At 38.8% G+C, this 23,775-nt stretch overlaps 1 protein-coding gene across 1 annotated transcript in view; it reads left to right on the top strand.

Annotated features, from left to right (window-relative positions):
* The window catches only part of ANKRD50 (ankyrin repeat domain 50), a 41,750-nt gene that overhangs the window by 13,138 nt on the left and 4,837 nt on the right, over nt 1-23,775 (top strand). Inside the window, exons 3-4 of the mRNA XM_032187457.1 lie at nt 11,079-11,308; nt 19,678-23,225. Of these exons, the coding sequence (XP_032043348.1) occupies nt 11,079-11,308; nt 19,678-23,222 (3,775 nt within the window). The 3' untranslated portion in view covers nt 23,223-23,225. The remainder of the gene's footprint in view (nt 1-11,078; nt 11,309-19,677; nt 23,226-23,775) is intronic.

The following is a 23,775-nucleotide window of genomic DNA, read 5'->3' on the forward strand; positions in this document are numbered from 1 at the left end:
CGTCACTGCTGCAAGATAATAGAATTAGGTTCGCACGGTGCTAACCTGGCAGTGGTTTTTGAAAGTAAATTACAAAGAAGATACAGAAAGGATCAATAGGAGATTTACAGTCAAGGGAGTTCAAGAGAGTCAAGTTTGGAGTTGGGAGAGGGAGAAAAATAGCACCAGGTAATTCATATATGGACCCTGAATGATGCAAGAGGAACATACACTTTAGATTCTGCTTCAGGGAATACGGGGAGAATAATTTTGAACGGGACATATGAAAGCTGCTCTCCCTCTGCTGCCTCTTCAACTAAGACAGTGCCTCTAAAGGTTTGGACAATCCTTTTGACTTGAGAAAATAAGATGGAAAAGGATCCACGGTGTAATGCAAATGTAGAAGGAAAGCTGTCTAAAGTGCCTGGCTGGTAAGGTAGGATCTTAACAGCTTTTCGTCTTGTATTTGTGCAGAGGATTTTCTGGAAATGAGGTTGGACAGCATAATCCTGTGATCAGTGCAGTGGTTGAAGCAAGGGGTGTTTTACAATGATGTGCAAGAAATGAGAAAGACTCCAGAGCAACCTGACTAGGGAAGGACCGAGATTTCAAAACATTTTTTGGTGTTTCTCCTGGTTCCAGCAGGCGGGCAATTCAAGACCCCTCTCTTCTGAAGAAACAGCTTGCTCCTGCAGCTCCTCTTCTCTGTACATCCCAATCAGTAATGCATTCTTATCTTCTCAAATCAGATGTATAGGAAAAATCTAATTAACTATAGGATTGTCAGACTTAACTGGAGTAATAACTGTGATTGGTTTTGCTTCATTTGCATTATGCTGTTGTCTTTTGTTACAAAGTCATGGAATATTAGAAAATACGACTGGCTGGACAGTAACCTAGGATATAGCCTGACAAAAGCCATGCAGTTGAAGTATCCAGTGCAGCTTTCTACCTGTCCCATCTGTTGGGATTTCTTGTTTCAATTTTTGTGGCTTGCATTTCTTCCATGTCAACAAATACAATCCTGTACATGGAAAGCAGGTCTGTCTCTTCAGTTGTTTACGTTCTGCATACATTGAGACGCAAGAAAGAAATGGATTTTGTCTGTCTCCAAAACAGAATAATACCAGCAACTTAAATTGCCTGTTAAGCTACAGGAATTTATATTCAGTTGTATATTAATGTGTTCAGATAACACTACTCGTAGTAGAAGCTATATTTGATTAACAAATAGAGGTTAATTTTTATGACTAAGGGACCAAATAGTTAATGAGGAAAACTGAAAAGCCTATATTTCACTTTGCTGCACCTTTCATTTCGTAAATGATTTAAAACTAACTTTGCAATTTTAATATATTCTGTTGCATATATAAATCTGATAGTTTTTCTTATTATGGTACCCTATTCCTACCTGTTTCATTTCACTCATAGACTTCTGAATATTTACAAAGCTATTATCCTAACTTTACAGGTATAAAAAATAAAGTGCAGAATGGGTATTCTCTCATTTCAGCTAATAACAGATTATAGGGAGTCTGATTTGATGCTTTCATCTCATACATTTGATATAAAATGCAGTTTCTTTGATGTTCTTCTTTTAAATTAATTTAGAGATTGAGTTGTGGAAAGAAACAATGAGAATGTAATCGATGTTTAATGCAAAAAGAAAAACAGTGATTTTGACCCTAACAAATGAGATCTTTAAAGCAACACATGGTGGATGACAAATCCCAGGGGTAAATATAAATAACAGCATCTCAGATATTGGCTCAAAAACTGGGGACTGAGGAGGAGAAGAAATAGGGGTATTGATATAGGGTCATGGGACGGACAAAGAGGAGGATGAGAGAGGCAGTTAATCGAATGTCTTTGGTGTCTTTATACTAATGGAAAAAGGGTATGGGGCATAAACAGGCAGAACTGGAAATCTTAGTACGCAGTCAAGGTTGATTTAAATACTATTAAAGATCTCTCAGGATAACTTGTGTGACTGGTATGTTAAAAAAAAAATGTAGCTTGTTTAGGAGTTACTTTCTGTATCGTACACTTGCCTGGAATTGTAGAATAAACTAAAGCTACTATAAAGTCTGTGAATAAACAAATATGCTACATTTGGGGATGGTTTTTGCATCTATGATATCTACTTAAAGATTTGTAGAAAAAGTCATTTTTACTGACTACAAATAAGACTCCCATACCAGACCATCTTGCATGTCTTAAAATTTATCTGCATTGGCAAAGTATAGTTGTTGTGAGCAATGGGGAGATTCCCTCACCTCTAAACCAAGTCTTTCCTAAAATGTGAATGTTTTTCATGTTTTTCTGTATCTAACCAACAAGATCAGGTAAACTAAGCTTCTTTAAGAGAATAAATGAAATTATCCAAAGTAAGGATTTGGATGAGAATGTCAATGTAGTTAAAATTTTTGAATTGCCATAAGAAATTGGAGAGGAGCATCAGCTGGGAAACAAGAATCTGTTAGTGACCGTATTTCTAAGGTGAAAGAGAAGACTAGTGAAGACACAGAAATATGCTTCAAGCAGATTGGAAAGAACTAGCCGAGAAAATAGAAAGGCAGCTTTTGGTGATGGTGGTTATGAAATGATCTTAAATGTGTGATGTTTAGAAGAGAAAGAGGAAGAACAAACTAAAAGCAGTGGACTTAGGCCTCAGATAATTTGTGATAATTTTCTCGTGAAGAGTGAAGACAAGTATAAGGAACGACAGGAATTAGCTGGAAAGAACAGCAGAGTCTCAGAGCAGTACATTAAATGTCCAGTGCAGTGAAACGGAGCTCCTCATCATTCATGTGTTAAACCCAGGAACAAAGTCTACTGAAAGCAGATCAACTGCTGAATGTGAATGTAAAAGAGTAACATGAAATGAGGCAAAACGGAGAGTTCAAGGCATTATTTGTTTCTTGGAAGGTTCATTTTGTTTGGTGATAGGAAATAATTCTGTGTGTTAGCTGAAAAATGACAATACCCACCAAGTGCTGGCCCACGGTTCCTATGGAAAAAAATAGTGATAGCTCTGAGAAAGCTAAAATGTTCAGTGGTTATGTATATTGCTTCTCCCACCCCTTTTTTTAGCAGTCATTTTGCAGTCAGACAGCTAACGATGAAAACTAGCAACAAAGAAGTAAGATTACAGATAAGCATAGCATGGACAGAAGAAAACAAACAAAAAAAGACAGTAGGTGAAATGTTTTCAAACTGTTCAGTCTATGAGGTGTTACTGGTTGTCTTCAAAGGACAGGTTATCTTTCTAAGGGAATTTGGACATGAAAGAAAAAGATGTCCTACTTTGTAAAGGGACAGAAAGACATTGGGGAAGTGTAGGCATTGTCAATTGCCTACAAAATGCCAGAACAAAAAATCAAACTATTTACAATCAGCAGGAAGATAAGAGTTTAAGCACCAGCTCACGTGGAATGACATGGTTTGTTTTTAACAAACCTGATCTAATTTCTTCCTGTGGAAGACAACAATAGTACTTGTGGGGAAGGGCTAACCATAAATATCATTTTGACTTCAGAAAGGCCTTGGTATCTTTGTGATGCTCATGCAACCAGGCTGTGTTGTAGGTAGATCTGTACTGGGCTACGTGCAGGAAGATTGGAGTACCTAGGGAGCAGCTGTCAGCAGGTCGGTCACTTTCCATCGGACATGGCACATCCTGCTGGGCTTCACTGAGGTCTGTCCTGCATCTGTCTGTCTCTTCAGCCTGCTGGCTCCTCAGTGGTCTGGCTGACTGATCAGGAGGAAATGTTCCAAATTTTGACCATGAGGGGCTTGTGGATCCACAGGGCACCGGCGGTAGCACAAGAAATACTGAGTTTAAAGGTTAGACACACGGGGAAGGGGAAGACTTCCCTTCTGCAGGGCTATTGAAGCACCGGCATAGATTGTTAGGGGAGACAGAGCATTGATTGCTGCAAGTCGGCACGAGGGCTGTCGCTGCTCCAGCCGTGTGCGGGAGAGTGGGCTAGGTGGCCTCAATCGCTGAGAAATAGGTCTGGGAGTTTGTGCAAAATAAATTCCTTTTCCATACTGTGTGTTCAGGAAATTCTTTGCAGGGTTTCCTGTACGCTCCTCCTCTGTGCCTTTGGTAGGGACACTGATTTTTGTATGTCAGATTCTGAGTAATCAGAACGTGTTGTGTGTGTAAGCAGATGAGGCGAATGCATTGTTTAAAAATATGTAAAGAGTCAATGTGCTAGTGGTAGCTGATGTGACTGATTTTCAGCCACTGTTGTATTTCTTGTATAATATCTGAATTGTGTGCAAACTGTTCTAGGCAGTCCAACTAATACAACTAAAATATTTGCTCTTATGGTTTATATTTTCTGAATTACCTAGCAAATCTGCCAGTAGATCCACTGGCTGCCAGTGCTTTGTAGAAAAAAACCTCACCTATGTTATTTGTAAGAGACAGTAGGAGGTCTCTAATCAATACGTAGGGGTCCAGCATGCCCTGTTTGTGTGTGACTGATGGTGCTGGTTGTATGATAAACTCTGCTTTTGTCAGGCCGGATACCCTGGAGCTAGCTTTTGTGCTCTCCTCGTGGGACTACAAATCTGCTTTACAATTACAGATAAAATTCAGGTTACCAGAAGACACTGCAGAATCAGGTACTGAATTGCACAGCAAGCCTTGCCTGCTGTTTCTAATTCTCTACTCTGAAAAGCCCAGGCCCCAAATCTACATGCATGCACTGGAGCTTTCCTAATGAGTAATTCTCAGTGTCTTTTTCTTTTCTGCTTTCTGCCTTTTTTCTGCTTCCTTGCCTCATAAGGCTTTCTTTTCTCCTAAGACTACCTTCAGTTGGTTAGACCTGCTAGAGCTGGTTTGCCTTTCTGTGCAGCCAGTGAATGAATAATTCACTTAAAACAATAATCTGGATTACGCTGTAGTCCACAAGTGTGTATAATTCCTGTATTGCATTTAGTCAGAAAATTGTAATCACTTGCAGGCATGCTTTTATCAGGCTGAAAAGTAACAGAACAGCTACCTCAGTCATCTGACCAAATGAGTAAGTATGTACACAGGTGTGCACACAAAATCAAGGCAGGTAACTTCGCTCTGACAGGGAGCAGCTATTGGACTTTACCATCAGAATTTTGCACAACCTGTAGTTCAGAACTGGTGTAATCATTAGTCGGGATACCTCATGATCCAGGTAAGCGGGCTGCTGCTGTCAGTGGTCCGTGACACACAAAAGCCTTGTCACAGGACAAGGTAGAGCTCACTAATCTACAAACAGTACTACAAGTAATTGGGGAAGATACTGGTTTTCATGTCTATTTTTTTTTCCCTGTGTGAATTCTGCTATTGAAAGTGTTCTCAGGGAGAGGTTAAGATTTCATCAGCTGAGCGGCTGGAATTGTCAATTTTATTAGAAGTGAAATTTACCTTTGCCTCTTTTATTGTGACCTGTGTCCTCCTATGCAGTTTGGAAAACAAAAGAGAGAAAAATTCAGTTCCTGGCTTACGTATGCGTTTGCTGAAGTCTCTAACAATGTTTAACAGCTTTATCCTCACCGGCTTCATTCTTTTAAATGCAAATTACAAACCATGGGACACGGTTTTAACAGTTTACAGTCTGCTAGCCAACCACTGGATTATAATATACAAATGGGCTTGTGAGACGGTGGGGAGTGAGGTGGGGTATTGCAGTCACTTGTGGAAATTTTGTAAGTACAGATGATAAAATCTAGAATTTTGCAATTTGTCTTCTATTCTTAAAGTGAATTTTAAATTTTAAAGCATTTGTGTTTATTCCATAAGCAGTGGAACTCATAAAAGCCCCATTGCCTGCAGCTTTGTGCCCTTAGATATCCTTAGGTACCTTGCAGTGGTTTGGGCTCCCCCTGCAGTGTCTGTATAATGTAATTCCTTTCAGCTGTGCCCTGGGGAAGATGAAGCTTCTGCTATACCTGATTCAGAGACAACAGAGACAGAGTCAGGTTCCTGCTTACTGTGCTTGGGATTCCAGCTGGGCTGCTGCATATGATTTTTATCAAAACAATTTCTTATGTTGCTGACAAAAATTACTGCAAAGCAGACTTAATTGGCTTACTTACAGTTTCACTGTTAATATACTTCATTTTCTCTATTTTCTGATACAACATAAATGGAAATGAGCGCCTTAAAAGTTGTATAGTAAACTGCTTTGATATATCATGTTGGTGTAAGTCACCCATAAGGAGAATGATCATTTGCTTTTTCCAAAGATTGAAATTAGTGTTTGAAAAAATGTCTGCTTTATTATACACTTGGGTATTATTAAACTTTATATACATTTATATAAATATATCAATCTGGTATATATGTAGGCATATTTTGTCATTATTTTAATCTTTGGTAGTTCTTTAAATCAGATTTAATTTTGTAGCAAATTCTGCAAGGCACTCATATTGTGGCAAGAACAGCACTGTGTGCTGCCTTTCAAGTAAGGTGAATGTTTTGTGAGGTTCTGTTGGCAAGGTTTTGCCCACTGAACAATAAATTCAGGTAAAATTCAATACAACTTTGCTGATACCAGTTAATCAGCTCCATCTTTGCCAAACCTATTTTTTCAATGTATTATGCCACTTTTTTTTATATATATATTTTTTTTCCAGTGGATATTTGCAGTCCTCAAGGAAGTGTTTTTCTGAACTTGGCAGATATTTCCCGGTACTCTGTGGGATCACCTACTAGGAGTACAGTTTCTTCTGACTCAGAGTAGATGCAAGTGATGTGGCATTAGTATCAACTTAACTTTAAATACCACAAGGAGACTGTCTCACTGGCAATGTCTGTTGCTTTCCTTTTTGAAATACCAGCGCTCTTCCGAAGAGAGTATGTAGAGATCTCTGCAGCAAGGGTGCTGGTGCTCTCAAGCAGAAGAATGCCAATTTAATGAAATATTAAAACTCATAACAGAATGGAGGAGACAGATTTGCTGAAGGAGAATATAGTAGCAGCCTTGCCAGACAGGCATCAGTAGCCATCACTGCAGAGCATTAGGCAGCATTTGGGAAGTTCTTCCCACTTTGGGAAGAACTGCTTTACTTGTCTTGTGCTTTTGTCCTGTAGCTGTATTAGCAAAGCTTGAAACAGGGCAGTAGTTACACTCTGTAACACAGGTGAAAATGCTAGGGTCTGCCTACACAATACCAGTTTCACAGTGCAAACCACCTTGCTAGAGGGCAATGTGCATCCCCAGTCATTAGTCTGCATGAAGCTGGCTCCCTAACGATAGCTTTTTTTTTTTTTCTCTGAATATGTGCAAGATAAGTATGTTGCCTGCTTTTTAAAGGCCTTCTTCAAAAAGAACAAAGCTTGTTACATATTATACCCATTAGACATTATGTATATCACATGTAATTCTCTGATGGTTTGTCATGGTGTCAGTGGCTGTAACTAAAACAGAAGTGCTCAGCTAGAAAGTGTGAGCAAAGAAGTGTCTCAAAAGGCAACTTTTAAAGAAATGTCATATTGATGTAGAAAAAGAAATGTAAGAGCAGTACTAGTAGTTAAGCAGAATGTCCGAATTCATTTGTATCATTATGAAATTTGAAATATTTTGACTTTTGGTAAAGGAAGCAAACACTCAGACAGAAGTAGCAAAAACTCAGACAAATACTTGATCTTTGTTCTTCCTTCTTGCTCCTTCTGGTTTGCCCAGGAGATGAGTTTTGTACAATTGCTCTGTGTGTCTGCCAGTAGTGAACTCTGGCAGCTGGCTAGAGAAAAAGGGACCCTTCTGGGGTCTTGAGGGATAAGCTCTGTTCGTGCTGTAACAGATGCATCCCCACTTACATTCTTTGATACCTCTGACTTCCCGATACACCAGAGTCATTCAGATGCAGGGCACATTCATAAGAAATGAAGCTTTATCATTCCTTCTGCTTCTAGGACTGCTCATTCATCATTATTACATTAACATGCCATTGTTACATGGCATATTTCCTTTTTTGTTTAACAAGTATGTGCATTCCACTGGGACTCTCTTTTCAATCTTTGTGGACACCGCCGCTATCCTGCTACTTTGTTCTGCTGTGGCTCAGCATTTTTGTGGATCCAGGCTAAAAATCTGAAGGATAATCATATGCAGCACTTCAGCCTTGCTGTTATATATTCCTTCCATATGTTGAAAATCATATTTGTGTGGGTTCAGTCAATTCAGTAGCAATCCTGAAGAATTCTGTGGGACGGTTCATTGTTCTGAGAACGCAGTTTGCTCAAGAGCACAGAAAATATCTTAGCTCTGCATAAATAAATCATTATTTTACATTGCCATTAAGATGAATCCCGTCATTTAAGATACCTAATTGTGCTGTTTTCTCTAAAACTTTTGTATTTTTACAGAGTAATACATTTTAGTGTTTTAAATCCAGATTTCTATTTCAGAAATGCTCTGTAGCAAGAAGTTGCCATGTAATGAGAACCATTTTAATACCTGTATTGGATGTAAAAGTTTTAAAGATAAGGCTGTTGTTATCCTTTCAGAAGGTAGAGGAAATCAACTTCTCATCTTCTGAGTTGCACCGTGCAAATTAAGCAATCTGTAGATGAATCATCATTCACGGAAGTCCTTTAATTAATTCTGTGTTGATTGATGTAATTTTCATATGCAAGCAAGATACTGCAGGGAAGTGGGGATTACTAAGTCGCATTATGGTAAACATGACAGGACTTTTGGCTTCAGAGACTTACCATCTCTGAAGAATTTCCCTGTTATGTTACTTGGCATCTACCCTGAACCCAGAGATATGAGAAGTCTAGACAGAACAGAAGTTTATCAAATGTCTCCTAAGGGCACTTTCACAGAACGCCTTATCAATGTCTTGTCAATGCCATGCTTCTCACAATACAGCTGTAAGCCAGCTGAAGTCATCGTGCCTCATTTTATGTATGCCTGTTTGTGTATATGCATACATTTTTCCTAGTGGAAGTGAAACTTCAGAACCTGCAACCACTGTTTGCTGCAGTCTGGGAGAGATCTGAGAGGATGTGGCGTAGTGCTTGCACTATTTTTATTACATTATTCCTTAGACATTTGCTCTTATTTGGAGGCAGGATGAACTTTTTGATTTGACCTGCTGCAGCCAACTGCTGCATACTGTAGGGATTCAGCAGAATAAATTAGTTTTTCTTGGTATTCCCACCAGGTAAGTACTAACACAAGAACATTGTCAGATGCTCCCAAGGTATTTTGTAGGCGTTCGAAGAGGGTCACTCAGATTTTAGGTGAGATTTTATTTCAAGATACCATTACCATTTTATCACATTTCAAAGTAACATTTGTTCTTGAAAACTAATTTCATGCAGAGACCAATGTGAGAGGAATATTGGTTTTGATAGAAAGAGAAAAGTTGCAGAGAAAGTGCCTTGACATTAATAGCTGAGGGGGCAAGGCAGCATTCTGCTGGGGGAAATGCTGGAAAATGTGGTAATTTCAACTACCTCCTTTCATTGTGGGATTGGCATTGCTTTGGAAAGCAATTTTGACCTTACGGCTACTTTAATTTCCTGCCCCGTAAGTTGGTAGCTGCTTAAGTTCCTGTCTTGGTGAACAGTGATTTTAGTTGTACTGCAGGCATCTTCTGGAAGAGTGGCTGGCTTTGGGGAAGTACCAAAGAACCCAAAGTAGGTTTGTGAATCTGGAAAAATGGGAGGCCAATGTTAGGGATATAAGTCCATCCAATACTAAAAAATTTCAGAATGCTTTCAGTTTTTTTATCTCCTTTTTATACTTTTGGGAACATTTCATCCAGCTGGAACAGACCACATAGCTGGCTCTGCTCGATCCTGCTGTTACTATCAAGGATGCATCACTGCGTTTGCCTTTTGTCTTTTTCTCGGTCAGAAAACCAGAAAATAACATTCTATTAGCAGTGCTTATGAATAGTTTCTGATTCTGGATGTGTTTTTCCATTAACAGGCAAGATTTGCCTGTGTTCTAATTTGCATGCTTGGTAGGTAATAATTAATGTGTTGGCCAAAGTGTTCTGAAGATAAATTTGTTCACTAAAACAAATGAAAGGAGATTATTATGGCCTTGAGTAAAACAAAAAGTACTTATGATGTGGATGCCATCTGGACACATGCAGATAATAAGTCTGCAAAAGAGTGGAAACAGTCACATATATATATTTTTTTTATTTTTTTTTTTCATTCCTCATTTCATTTTCTGAGTCTTTTTACTATCAAATCAAACTTTATTTGTTAAATGTATTTAAAGATAACTTAGTCAGTGGAAATTAAAAGCCTAAATGGAGCATCCCCCAAAATAGTAGTGCAGCATGGAAACACTAGGTAGGCACATGACAGTTATGTGTAAGTGCAGTTATATATATTTTAAGGAGTACCATTAAAGATGGCGACAATACATGTAAAGATGAGACCAGAACTCTGGTTATTAGCTATGGAGATGCATTAGTACAGGTGCTGGTGTCCTGAGAATGCAGATAATCCTTTTTCAGTAAGGGGAACATGGCAACTTCAATAGAAATAAAAAGTAATACCTCGCCAGCCTCAGTTTGCTACTGAATTAATTTACATTTCATTTGTTAACGTACGGTACTACAAGTGCAGAAATTCAGTTCTTTGTAAAACTTGCTCATTCAGACATGAACTCTTTGAGTTTTGATGTTTCAGATGTCTTTTATTTAGGGTTCTATTTCATGACCAGCTATCGTTCACTGTTAGCTTCGGATAAGCAATAATAGCACGTTTGGCACAGACAACAGTAATGAACTTCTTAAATTTTAGGCCAAGTAGTTTCTGTCTTACGAAAACAATTTTTTTCAAAGTCTTTTAATGAGCATTGAACCATGTTACATTGTTTTAAAATATTCTTATAAATTTTAAGTTAATAAAAATCTAATATTGCCTAAGCAAGAATTACATCACAGGCTATTCAAGCTATCTTTAGTTAGTTCAATCTAACTCTATATTTTCTTTGGTAACCATGTAGAAAATTGCCTAGATTATTTAAAAATAACCTTTCCTTTTAGGTTGATCATAGCTTTAATTTAATGAGTATATGACAGTTAATAAACACATTATTAAATCTAAGACTGTTTTTGTTTCATGTTCCTTCCAGGTGCATTCTGCTTCCTCTTTTGGGAATGAAGCCCCCTCAGCAGAGCCTCTTCCTGCTTGTAGACTCAGTTGATGAGGGCTGCAACGTTTCCGAGGGTGAACAGACTTCTACAAGCTTATCTGGGACGATAGCGGAGCTGTTGGCTGGCCATTTTGAGTTCTTCCCTCCTTGGTTGCTCCTTCTATGTTCTGCCCGCAAGCAGAGCAAAGCTGTTACAAAAATGTTTACAGGTGAGTGCAGACCCCAGCAAGCATCAGAACAAGGATCTAGTATCCTCAAGACCCTTGGTGTCTGTTGAAAACACTAATGTGTGCTTAGTTCTAAAAAGCTGCAGTGGCAAAAATGGTAATTCTAAAATCCTCACATTCAGTTTACTGAGACCTACAGAAAGCTGAAATCGTCAGAGTAATTCAGAGGTAAATTATGTCCACAATACAACTGTTGGTGGCTTTGAGTTTTCTTCTTGCTTTGCTAGTTCTAAAAAGCTTTGAAACAGTGTAGGTGATGTGTAAGTACATAAGTATTTTGGCTGTATACGCCCATTCCTCACAACCTCAAAAGATTTTTTTCATCTCCCATTAAAAACTTTCCCCTTATTTTCAGAAAGCAATGAATAACCTTTGAAGGTGCAACTTGAGAGGGTAAAACTGTCAATGTGGATTCTTAGAGTATACTTTTGGCAAAGATGGTGTGGTAGAGAATTCTTTACAACTTCTTCATCCAGGCTTTACTGTGTCATGAAAATATTTCTTCACTATAATGACATTGTTACTGGACGTTCTCTGAAATGCAATAAAGGGTAATATCTAGACTGGATTCCAGGCCTATGTATAAAGCCTGTGTGTGTTAAGGCAACAATTAGGACAAAAATGTGATTATAGAACACAGCCCCATAGGCTTGCTCGTTTCTACTGTGGCAAAAGGTCAATGTGATAATTGCATTCTGGAATGGAGTCCTGTATTAATCAGCAGCAGACACGAACACTGGTATTTGGGAGTATGTGAGAACTAAGGGAAACTTTGGGGTAGCTTCATAGGGCTCCTTTGGAAGTTCATATGGGAATAGTTTCGTCAGAGTTTGGCTGATTAGATACGTTGTCACTGCCAAAAAACAGACAAAACTTTCTTCAGAGCAGCTTTATTTCCTTTCCATTGAATCATATAATGTTTCAGGCTAGTCCTAAAAAATTGCTGTTGTCTTCTAAGTATGTTTCCAGATGGAATTCTTGACAGAAAAAATCAGCAGAACTAATGCGTATGCCTTTAAAATAAATTTAACTTGAATGAGTTAATTTCTCATTTCCACAGCAAATGATTTGATGAATAGTGTAAAGGGAGTTGGCTTGCAGTATTATAATGCTATCTTCACTGTGCAAAAAGGTGCAGAAAAGAAAGAATGAATCCCAAAGTAATTGGACACAATTTGAGATTAAATTTTAGGGTCTATTTGTAAGAAATGGTGGTGGATTTTTTCCCAAAATGAGAGCAAACTGTGACATTACATCTAGCAGTACACTTCTGGGTGATTTTCTTGTTTACAGCCAATACTCAAGTTTGTGAAAGATGTTGCAAGGACATGAGGAACATAGTTGAAGCTTCTGTTAACTTCATAAATACACACATATGTATTGCAACTTTGTGTTGCAAACTTTGAGATAATGTTGATTTTCTGGTTTTAGCCTGCAAAGGATAGGTTGTTGTTAACACTTCTGGGGCAAACTCTTCTCTTCTTTTGTGGTATTTGAATGTTTACTTTTAGCTGAGCTTAAAAAAAAAAAAAAAAAAAAAAAAAAAAAAAAAAAAAGTTAATTGACAGGCAGGCAGAATTTAAGATTTACCTTGAGCATTTTTTGTACTTGTGACAGAAGAAAGGGTGTGCACAGTAATTTGCACTGTACTCTGGGACACCATTACACTGAATTTCTTGTGCTTCCAGTTTCTCAGTAAATGGTTGCAAGTGTAACGCTAATGTAGTCACTGGTCGTTTTCTTCAGATGTTTCTTCCATTTGGCACAAAAAATCAGTTTCACTCTAACTTCGTAAGATAGATTGGAATCCTTTTAACATTGTTTTAGGAAAACGAGTCCCATCTGGTGTTTTTTCTGCTAAAAAACGTTATAGTAAGGTATAGAATATATACTAGCCAGTATTAATTTGATAAGTCAGTTTATATCAGGTTTCACTTATAATTTTGAAGTGTGAAGTCTTCCTCCACAAAAGTGCTGAAATGAGAGCTAAGACTGTATGTCAGCATGTGGTATAAATGATTGGGAGCAGGGCTGCTGCAGTTGCTTGGTCCCGACGATGTTCTTTTTTGGGTGTTGAACACAGGCGAGAGCTCTGCAAGCATCTCTCCTGCCAAAAATAGTCATGACATGGAAGAAAGAGTCCAGCCTTTCCTCATCCACCGTCATCTTGCCACTGCTAGAAAGGAGGGGAGTTTATTCTAGTCCTCATTCCTTCCCTTTTGCCGGTGACTTATTTATGCAGGTTGAATAGCTGTGCCTGCCTCTGCTGCAGCCCCATGTTCGTGGCCCCTGTGTGTTTGGAGTTTCTGTAGTAGCACAATGTGCTACAGATTTTTCCCCTTACTCCAGATTCTCAGCTTTCATTAATTAAAAAAAAAGAAAATAGTTTTTGCCTCTTGTGGCTGCAAAGACAACCTCAAAAATATGAACCAAATGTAAATTGATGCCTGCATGAGTCTGCGGTCACCCTCCACAGTGAGCAAAAGCCAGCCAACTGAGTAAAAAAGAGGGGGAACAGATAACGCGTGTCTTCCTGACTTCTCTTCTATGTACACTGTCACCAACTGCCACATCATGCCTGCCTGCTTTTCTTACAGACTTCTGCCCCAAATTTAGCTATTTTCCTTCTAGTGTCCATAGTTGTCCAGATAATCTCCCACGTAGTCATTTGCTATCATTTGGCAACAAGTGTGGACTGTCAAGCAGCTGCAGTAAACAGTCTTTTCAATCCTTTTATTACAGTTTTTTTTAGAAAACGTTATTTCCTTTTATTCCCTGTTTTCTTTCTTTTATTTTCTAAATAACTCAAAAAACATCTACCCTGAAAGTGGCACAGACCATACAATGTGTATAGTTTTTTATGTTTCAGCTAACTAGATAATTAAACTGTTTCCCCTAAAAAGAGGATAAATATTGGAAGTAAAGCAGCTATTCTTGCAAAACTAATTTCCTCTTTAAAATAATTTAGGCATTTTAAATTCCGGCAATTTTATTTAGATAAATTTGAGTAAAAAGTGGATATTTCCTCATTTTACAACATAAAGATAAACAGGCAGAACTGCATATGTACAAATGCTCTATTCAGTGGTCTAAAGAGGCTTTTTAATGGGCATGTACTTCTTTGTTTTATCTTTAAAAAAGATATTATCTGTGGCATCCGGCTTGATTGTACCCCTCAATTAAACACTGACATTCTTGATCAAACGAATTCCTCGTGCACAAGGCACCAGCGTAGTACAACCCATGCAGATGACACATCTCACAGAGTCGTAGTTACCATGAAGATAACGTTACATACTGGAAACTGCAATAAAAAGACTGAAAAACGGACATGAAAGGGTTCAATCTAGCATCGGAGGCAGCTTTTTCTCAACTTATCTATAGGCAAAAGCAGACCTTTTGGCTTTTCTCACTCTTGTATTTGTCTATCATGCAACTCCAGACCTACAGATATTAAGAGCTGATATTTTATTTATTCAGACTTGCTCTGGATTGGAAACCTTAGGAGCATGGGTCTCAGCAATTTTTGCAATTTGCTAGTTCTGATCTGGATAGGTAAGGAGGGTCATTCTTGTAGCATTTCCTAAAATTAAAAACTGAGCAAAAATGTGAAAACTGAAGGAAAATGTAATAAAAATCACAAACCAGCTTTTCTGCACCCAGAAGATTCAGACTATTTGGTTATTGAAGCCACTTGGGTAGCTGTAGTGCTGAATCCCCAAATCAAATCACTTGTCTGATTTGGAACCGAACCTTTCCAAATCAGCTGCCCAGAGTATAAATGGCATGAGACCACTTTAGAAGAGATCGCTTAAAAAAAAAAAAAAAAAAAAAACAACAAAAAACAACTATGTTGTCCTCTAATTTTTCATTGTAGGTTAAAATTTATTTAGGCAGTTTTGTGTTACATTAAAGTCTGGATTTTGACAATAAAGGATAATTTATATAGATTTTAAAACGTTTATATAGTTGTAAAATTTACTCCTGTATTATGACTACTGCTGTGAAAAAGATATTTGCAGTTTTGTTTTGAAAAAAATCATTCAGGAGACTTGGGAAATAAGTGTGGTTTTCTTTTCCCTTAGGAGGTAGACATGACTTTATTATTTACTGTTTCCTCTTTTCTCACTCTTCTGATCAATGCTTCAAAATTTGATGCTAGGGAGTTTCTTCTTTTTTAATAAAAAGTTGTGTGCATTTTCAGCTTTTAGCTTTGTAATTAAAGAGGCAAGACTAAAGTACGTCTGTAGTTTAGTAAATCTAACAAAATAAAATTCCATGCATTGACATGGACCAGTGACAGTAGCAGAATTCAGCCTCAAGACTCTTCCAATATCTCTTAGCATCTGTGGTAGATGCAATGCAATTTGTAGCACATAGTACACTGCGAATGTATTAAAAACTAAGGGTGCTGCTGCAGTTTTCAGGCGCATTTACTGTGCTGGATACGTTGTTCTTTTTGAGCAGATGTCCATAAATAGCCAGAGAAATACTGAACTTAATATATGCTTAGATCAGCAGTGTAAATTATTAATGCCTAAATGTTGCCATGGTTTTAATCATTTAGATTATTTCAAAGCTAACAGTTTAGTTAAATGAAAAATATTAAAGTGTATTTAAAACTTTAATGCAATAAAATATATTTTGTTAAGGATATGAAAATTGAAGGTTATTTTTAAGTATTTAGTGGAACCTGCTAGTTAATAGCTTATTTTTATTATTAAAGTTTGAAAATGTTCATATACTGTAAAAGTATTTATATAACCAAGATACTTTTTTTTTTTTTCTTTGAATGACCCCAGACCTTGCCAAGAAATACATTTGGAACTGATTTGTTTACAGAACTGCCAGGAATTTAATAAATCAGGAAAATCCATATTGGAGCTCCCATTGGGTTGAAAGTGATGTGTTGTAAGAAAAATCTTAGCAATGCAAAAAGCAGGGTCGTGGGACTGCAAGTTCTGTCTGCTGCACTCCTGTTTTGCTGATCTTAAGTAGTTCGTGGGAATGCATCTGAAACAAAATGAACTTTCTCCTAGTGTTTTGATGCTTCTTGTCCGTGAAAGTGACTTATTGTGTCTGGTAGGGTGGAAAAGCAAGTTTGCAAGATCTTTGTTTGGAAATGTAAAATGAGCTCATTTAGATAGAAGGTTGGGGAAAAAAAAAAAAAAAAGCTTTGTTCTACTCCTTCAAGCTAACAACAAGAATATCGTTGTTGTTGTTTTTTAATATTTTCTATCCGTAAAACTTTCCTTGGAGTATTTATTGTAGAATGGCATGGTGCAGTGGTTAAATATAACAGCCTATTTCTGTTCAAAAGCCTGTTACAATGGAAGTTTATTAATCCCAGCCCTTGAGGAATGTTTTGTCCTTAGGACATGTGAAGACATGTATGGCTGTAGTGTGTTCGTTGTATATACGATCTTCTCTTCAGATACGATATATAGGATTTCCTTAAGAAAGAACATTTGAAAAACTTGGAGCATTTAGGGGATTGAGGTTTTGGGCTGGTTTTATTTTTTAGATCATGTCCAAAATGGTTTTATTGACTTCCCTACCCCTTCTGAACGGCAAAATGGAGATTGGTATTTCAAGACATTTCAAGATAAGGAATAGTTTTGTGCTTTTGAAGCACAAGTATGGGATCTGAGATGCTTGAGCAGTTATGACTCTGCAACTTTTCTTGCAAAGGCTGAGAGTCAAGGAAGGTGAAGAGCGGTCATAAGTCAACACAGAACATAAGCTGAAGTCTTATTGCTGTTGTGTGGGTCTGTCAGGGATTTTCTTGCTGGGGTGAAGTGAAATCAACCACTGCAAAACTTGAAGAAGCATTGGAGTTATTTAAAAATAAAAGTAACTTAGATACGGAAATGTAGGTGAGAAGGAAAGATGTGGGCATGGGATTGAGGTGAGAGCTGGGGATGTCGTGAGGAGAGTCACCTATTACTAGACACACTGAGAAGGATTTTGCAGAGCTTTGTGCCTATTTCCTTTCAGCCAAGTGACAGATACAGATCTGACTCGCAGAAGTGTTTACTTCTCTCTTAACAGAGGAGTTTAAAGAACTACAAAGTGATTGTGGTGGTTGCTTTTTGCTCTGAATTGAGCAAAATAGAGCTGTTGCCTGCACACATGAGGCGAGACAACCAAAGCAACGCTTGTGTGATGACAGCTCTGTGCACGCATACGACTGTGAATTCATGCACCAAGCAGTCCTTCATTTTTAACTGCACTGTTTTTGCTTTTCTGTCTTCTGAAAGCTCGCAGAAGCAGCCTTTCCTTGAAAGGAAAGCTTGGAATCGGCAGAATGGGAGGGCACCAGCTGTCCTTACTCAGCAATGTTTCTTATTTGGCTTCTGTACATGAATTATGGGCTTTACAAAGTTACATACAGAATATTTTAACCAAATGAACAGTAAATCAGTGAATTATGCCATTCTGCAGGTCAAGTTAGGACATTATTTGAAGTTGCGGTAACAAATTGTGATGGGTAAAGATGGTTCTTTTTTTTTTTTTTGGAGAGACATCAAAAAATGCCTCTAGAATAGAGAGATCCTCCCAGATCTTATTTTCTGCCTCCTTGCCCTTGCATTCAAAAATCTGCAAGTCTATAATGTCATTAGTGTGGTCTTAGCATTTGCAGAATTATCCTGTCCGATGATTTTATTTTGAGGGGAAGCATACTTTTGTATTCTATCGATTTAGTCCTCTTAGATTTGTCGTGCTACCATAATTAATATATTTCTGCTTCTTTTACTATTTTAGTAACATCACTGTAATTGGCATCTTGGTTCTAGGCTGTTGTGTTTGTACACTGCTTGGGAAGACTTAACTCTTAAATAGTTAACAGAAGGAGCTGGACATCATGTTCAGAACCTCTGCTGAAGATATTCAGGAACAAGAAACAAAGCTCAATTATTGGAACAAGTTCACAGAGTGAGCAATTTGATCCACAGAATATTTTAATCCAATAAAAACATAGAGTTGAAAATGACCTTCTTCAGAGTGTCACTTCCAATTACTTGTTCCATGAAGTTAGGACTGAGATTGCATTGGGTGGGTTGCTCAGTGGCTACTTTTCCTTCAATATAATTTGGGGGTTAGTAACTGCTTTGGTTTGCAAAGCAAGGCTTTTTTTGACAAGATGAGCTGACTCTAAAGGAAATGTGTGCAAGCTGCTACATTGGAGGATGAGATTAAAGCCTGTCCCTGGAGAAGTGAGGAATAATTTTGGCATGAAATACAGTTTTAACCTCAGTAGTTCAAGACACTCTGTCTGTGTCTTCTGCAGTTTTCCTGTAGCTTTCAGAAAAGTAGCATTCGGAAAAACATAATGTTTTGTTAAACAAAGAAGGTAGGTATTCCTCAAACGCACAGTTTGGTGCTATCAAAAGCAGTGCTTTAAATGAGATAGCCATGTATTCCATGGAACTGAAATGCCATTCACATGTTCCATCCCGCCTTATTCTTTAGGGCTTTCAGCTACTGGAATTGCCCTGGAGACTGTTCCTCACCTGTTTGTATGAGCAGGGTTCTTTACTTTGCAAGAGGGTGTGGGGTTTTACGTGTATGCATGTAGGGAGGAGACGTACACACTATGCATATATGAAATTTCCCTTTTTCCTCTCAAGAGTAAATAGTTTGGAAAAAACAATGGGATCCTATGACTATCAGAAAGCCTGTTTCCTTATGCAGCGATTCAGCTACCAAAGAACTGGGGTGTTTATCTAAAAGTCCTTATTTGAAAAAATACATGGTAATTAGTGCACAGAAATGTAAAGGCATTTAAGATGTTCTTGAATCTCTCTCTCTTTTACATCATAAAGGCTTTTAAAAGAAACTAAGGTGATCATGTTAAAGTGATTTATGTTCATTTCAAGAATATGCACCAGGTGTAAATAATATCTTCTGTAATTATATTAATATAATGGTTGTCTTAATCTAAATAGCTGAAAATTATTTGGAATTTCACTGTTAACCACATTGGAGAAAGTATTATCCCTTTAATAAAATAATAATACTTAATAATCTCACTTTAGTTGCAGTTCTGTTTTTCATTTATTTTTCTTTTTGCTTAGGTGTTTAGTATTGTCCAAGGCAGATACACAATGTCTGATTCAAGTCACTTTTAAAATGTTTGTCTTTAATGACATGTATTTCTGCTTACAGTAGATCAGGATTAAAAATAAGTGTTTTCTGCTATTAATAATGATTTACATTCAGTATGTTTGCATACAAAACATACTGTGGTGGGTGTGCCCTACCCCAAAATGTCTTTTTGCTTTTTTTTTTTTAAAGACTTAAGCGAAACCAGATCAACAATATATAATAACTTTCTTCTCTTTCAATAGGTTTTAGAAAAATAAGTCTGGATGATCTACGAAAGGCATATATTGTGAAAGATGTGCAACAGTATATTTTACATCGTTTAGATCAGGAAGAAGCACTGAGACAACATCTCACAAAAGAAACTGCAGAAATGCTGAATCAGCTCCACATCAAAAGCAGCGGTTGCTTTTTGTATCTGGAACGTGTCCTAGATGGAGTTGTGGAGAATTTTATTATGTTACGAGAGATCCGTGATATTCCGGGAACATTAAATGGCCTATACCTTTGGCTCTGTCAGAGACTTTTTGTGAGAAAACAGTTTGCAAAAGTCCAGCCTATTCTCAATGTGATTCTTGCAGCCTGCAGGCCGTTAACCACAACAGAATTGTATCATGCAGTGTGGACCAAAAATATGACGTTGACTATGGAAGATTTTCAACGCAAATTGGATGTCCTGTCAAAAGTCCTCATTGATGGACTTGGAAATACAAAAATCTTGTTTCATTACAGCTTTGCGGAGTGGTTGCTGGACGTAAAGCACTGTACGCAGAAATACTTGTGCAATGCAGCAGAGGGACACAGAATGCTGGCGATGAGCTACACCTGCCGGGCAAAGGATTTAACGCCCTTAGAAGCTCAAGAATTTGCCCTGCATCTAATCAACTCAAATTTACAGTTAGAGACCTCAGAGCTGGCTTTGTGGATGATATGGAATGGCACACCTGTCAAAGACTCCCTGTCGACCCTCATTCCTAAAGAACAAGAAGTATTACAGCTTCTGGTGAAAGCCGGCGCTCACGTCAACAGCGAAGACGACCGCACGTCTTGCATCGTGCGGCAGGCTCTGGAAAGAGAAGACTCCATTCGCACCTTGTTAGACAACGGGGCTTCGGTCAACCAGTGCGACTCGAACGGGAGGACGCTTCTAGCCAACGCGGCGTACAGCGGCAACCTCGATGTCGTTAACTTGCTGGTTTCGAGGGGAGCAGATTTAGAGGTAGAAGACACGCACGGGCAAACAGCACTTACCCTCGCTGCGCGGCAGGGGCATACCAAGGTGGTGAATTGCTTGATCGGATGCGGGGCTAACGTTAACCACACCGATCACGATGGCTGGACAGCGCTGCGGTCTGCAGCGTGGGGTGGGCACACCGAGGTAGTTTCTGCGCTCCTTTATGCCGGAGTCAAAGTGGACTGTGCAGATGCCGATAGCCGAACAGCGCTGCGAGCAGCAGCCTGGGGAGGGCATGAAGATATTGTGCTGAACCTGCTCCAACATGGTGCTGAAGTTAATAAAGCGGATAACGAGGGCAGAACAGCTTTGATTGCGGCTGCGTACATGGGGCATAAAGAGATCGTGGAGCACCTGCTGGACCATGGTGCAGAGGTGAACCACGAGGATGTGGACGGAAGGACTGCACTGTCGGTCGCTGCGCTTTGTGTACCGGCTAGCAAGGGGCATGCTTCTGTGGTTAGTCTTCTGATTGACCGGGGTGCTGAGGTCGACCACTGCGATAAAGACGGCATGACTCCGCTGCTGGTAGCTGCTTATGAAGGACACGTAGATGTTGTTGATCTACTTCTGGAAGGAGGAGCAGATGTTGATCACACAGATAACAATGGTCGTACACCGCTTCTGGCAGCAGCCTCCATGGGCCACGCTTCAGTTGTAAATACTCTTTTATTTTGGGGTGCGGCTGTTGATAGCATTGATAGTGAAGGGAGAACAGTTCTGAGCATAGCCTCTGCACAAGGCAATGTTGAAGTAGTACGGACTCTGCTGGACAGGGGACTAGATGAAAACCATAGAGATGATGCAGGCTGGACACCTTTGCATATGGCAGCTTTTGAAGGTCACAGGTTGATATGTGAAGCTCTTATAGAACAAGGTGCTAGAACAAATGAAATTGATAATGATGGACGTATACCTTTCATATTAGCAGCGCAAGAAGGTCACTATGATTGCGTGCAGATATTACTGGAAAACAAATCCAACATTGATCAGAGAGGCTATGATGGGAGAAATGCTCTTCGGGTTGCTGCTTTAGAAGGTCACAGAGATATAGTTGAATTACTGCTCAGCCACGGAGCAGATGTAAACTACAAAGATGCTGATGGCCGGCCAACACTTTATATTTTAGCATTAGAAAACCAGCTCACGATGGCTGAGTATTTTTTAGAAAATGGTGCAAACGTAGAGGCGAGTGATGCCGAAGGAAGAACAGCACTCCATGTTTCCTGCTGGCAGGGCCATTTGGAGATGGTACAGGTGCTGATAACATACCATGCCGATGTGAATGCTGCAGATAATGAGAAGAGGTCTGCTTTGCAGTCTGCTGCATGGCAAGGTCATGTGAAGGTAGTGCAGCTTCTAATTGAGCATGGAGCTCTGGTTGATCATACGTGTAACCAAGGTGCTACTGGACTCTGCATTGCAGCCCAAGAAGGGCACATTGATGTTGTCCAAATATTACTTGAGCATGGTGCTGATCCAAATCATGCTGACCAGTTTGGGCGCACTGCTATGCGTGTCGCAGCTAAAAATGGACATTCTCAGATTATTAAATTACTGGAAAAATATGGTGCATCTACTCTGAATGGCTGTACTCCGTCTCCAGTCCACACAATGGAGCAAAAACCCTTACAGTCGGTCTCTTCTAAAATGCAGTCATTAACAATGAAGTCAAATAGTTCAGGGAGTACTGGTGGAGATATGCAGCCTAGTATGCGTGGCTTATCTAATGGGCCTGCTCATGCGTTCAGCTCTCCTTCAGAGTCGCCTGATTCTACAGTTGACCGTCAGAAGTCATCTTTGTCAAATAATTCCCTGAAAAGTTCCAAAAATTCTTCTCTCCGTACCACATCATCGACCGCAACCGCTCAGACTGTGCCCATCGATAGTTTCCACAGCCTCTCCTTTACCGAACAAATCCAGCAGCATTCCCTGCCACGCAGCAGAAGTAGGCAGTCTATTGTTTCTCCTTCTTCCACAACTCATTCCCTAAGTCAAAATCACAATTCACCAAGTAGCGAATTTGAATGGAGCCAAGTGAAACCTAGTTTGAAATCAACTAAAGCTAACAAAGGGGGGAGAACGGACAATTCCAGCAAGTCTGGATCAGCTGGGAAAAAAATAAAACAAAGTGGTTCCTCCCAACCAAAAGTGTTAGAGTATGAAATGACTCAGTTTGATAAACGAGTACCTATTGCCAAATCTGGGACGAGTGTGCCGCTCAAGTCAATGCCGGCAGAGTCACAGTGCAAAATTTTGGTCCCACCAGCTCAGCAAGAAATTGGTCGATCTCAGCAGCAGTTCCTAATTCACCAACAGAGTGGGGAGCAGAAGAAGAGAAATGGAATTATGACGAATCCCAATTATCATCTTCAAAGCAATCAGGTTTTTCTTGGTAGGGTTTCTGTCCCACGAACAGTGCAGGATAGAGGGCATCAGGAGGTACTGGAAGGCTACCCTCCTGCAGAGACAGAACTCAGCCTTAAGCAAGCCTTAAAACTTCAGATTGAAGGTAGTGACCCAAGCTTCAACTACAAGAAAGAAACGCCACTATAAAAGGTAAACTATCTAGTCAGGAAGGAGTAAAATGCATGTATTTCATCATGTGTGTTTGAAGGAAGCTGAAAATACATTTCATTGTGGTTTACTATCATAGTTGTCTTCTTAATGAAAGCCATGGCAAGTATTTGGTTGGTTGTAATTTATAAACATCACCCTTGGAAGAGTTGGTTTATCAATGTATTTTTTTTGAATTCCAAATGCTCAAATCTTGCCCCACTGTCTTTAGTATATTACTGAATGAAATGCTAAGTTTCATGTAGCTTTGATCTGGAATTTTCTTTACCAGTATAAGAATAGCTGGGAATTTTATTATGTGGTATTTTCAGATACACTCATTATTTCATGCAGTTCCCCCTATATTGAGTAATTAATCATATTTACAAAGATGCTTCTCAAGAAGATTCTTGCAAGTTACAGGCAACAAATTTACTTCTATGAATTTGGATTCTGAATGTGAAAACTCAAATTTATCCACAAATGTGAAAGTTTAGAAGCTACCCTAAAGCTTTAATTTTATATTTCTGTTACTGTGAAATAACCTTCTACA

Source organism: Aythya fuligula, chromosome 4 (assembly GCF_009819795.1).
Source record: "Aythya fuligula isolate bAytFul2 chromosome 4, bAytFul2.pri, whole genome shotgun sequence".
In the NCBI taxonomy this organism is placed as follows: Eukaryota; Metazoa; Chordata; class Aves; order Anseriformes; family Anatidae; genus Aythya; species Aythya fuligula.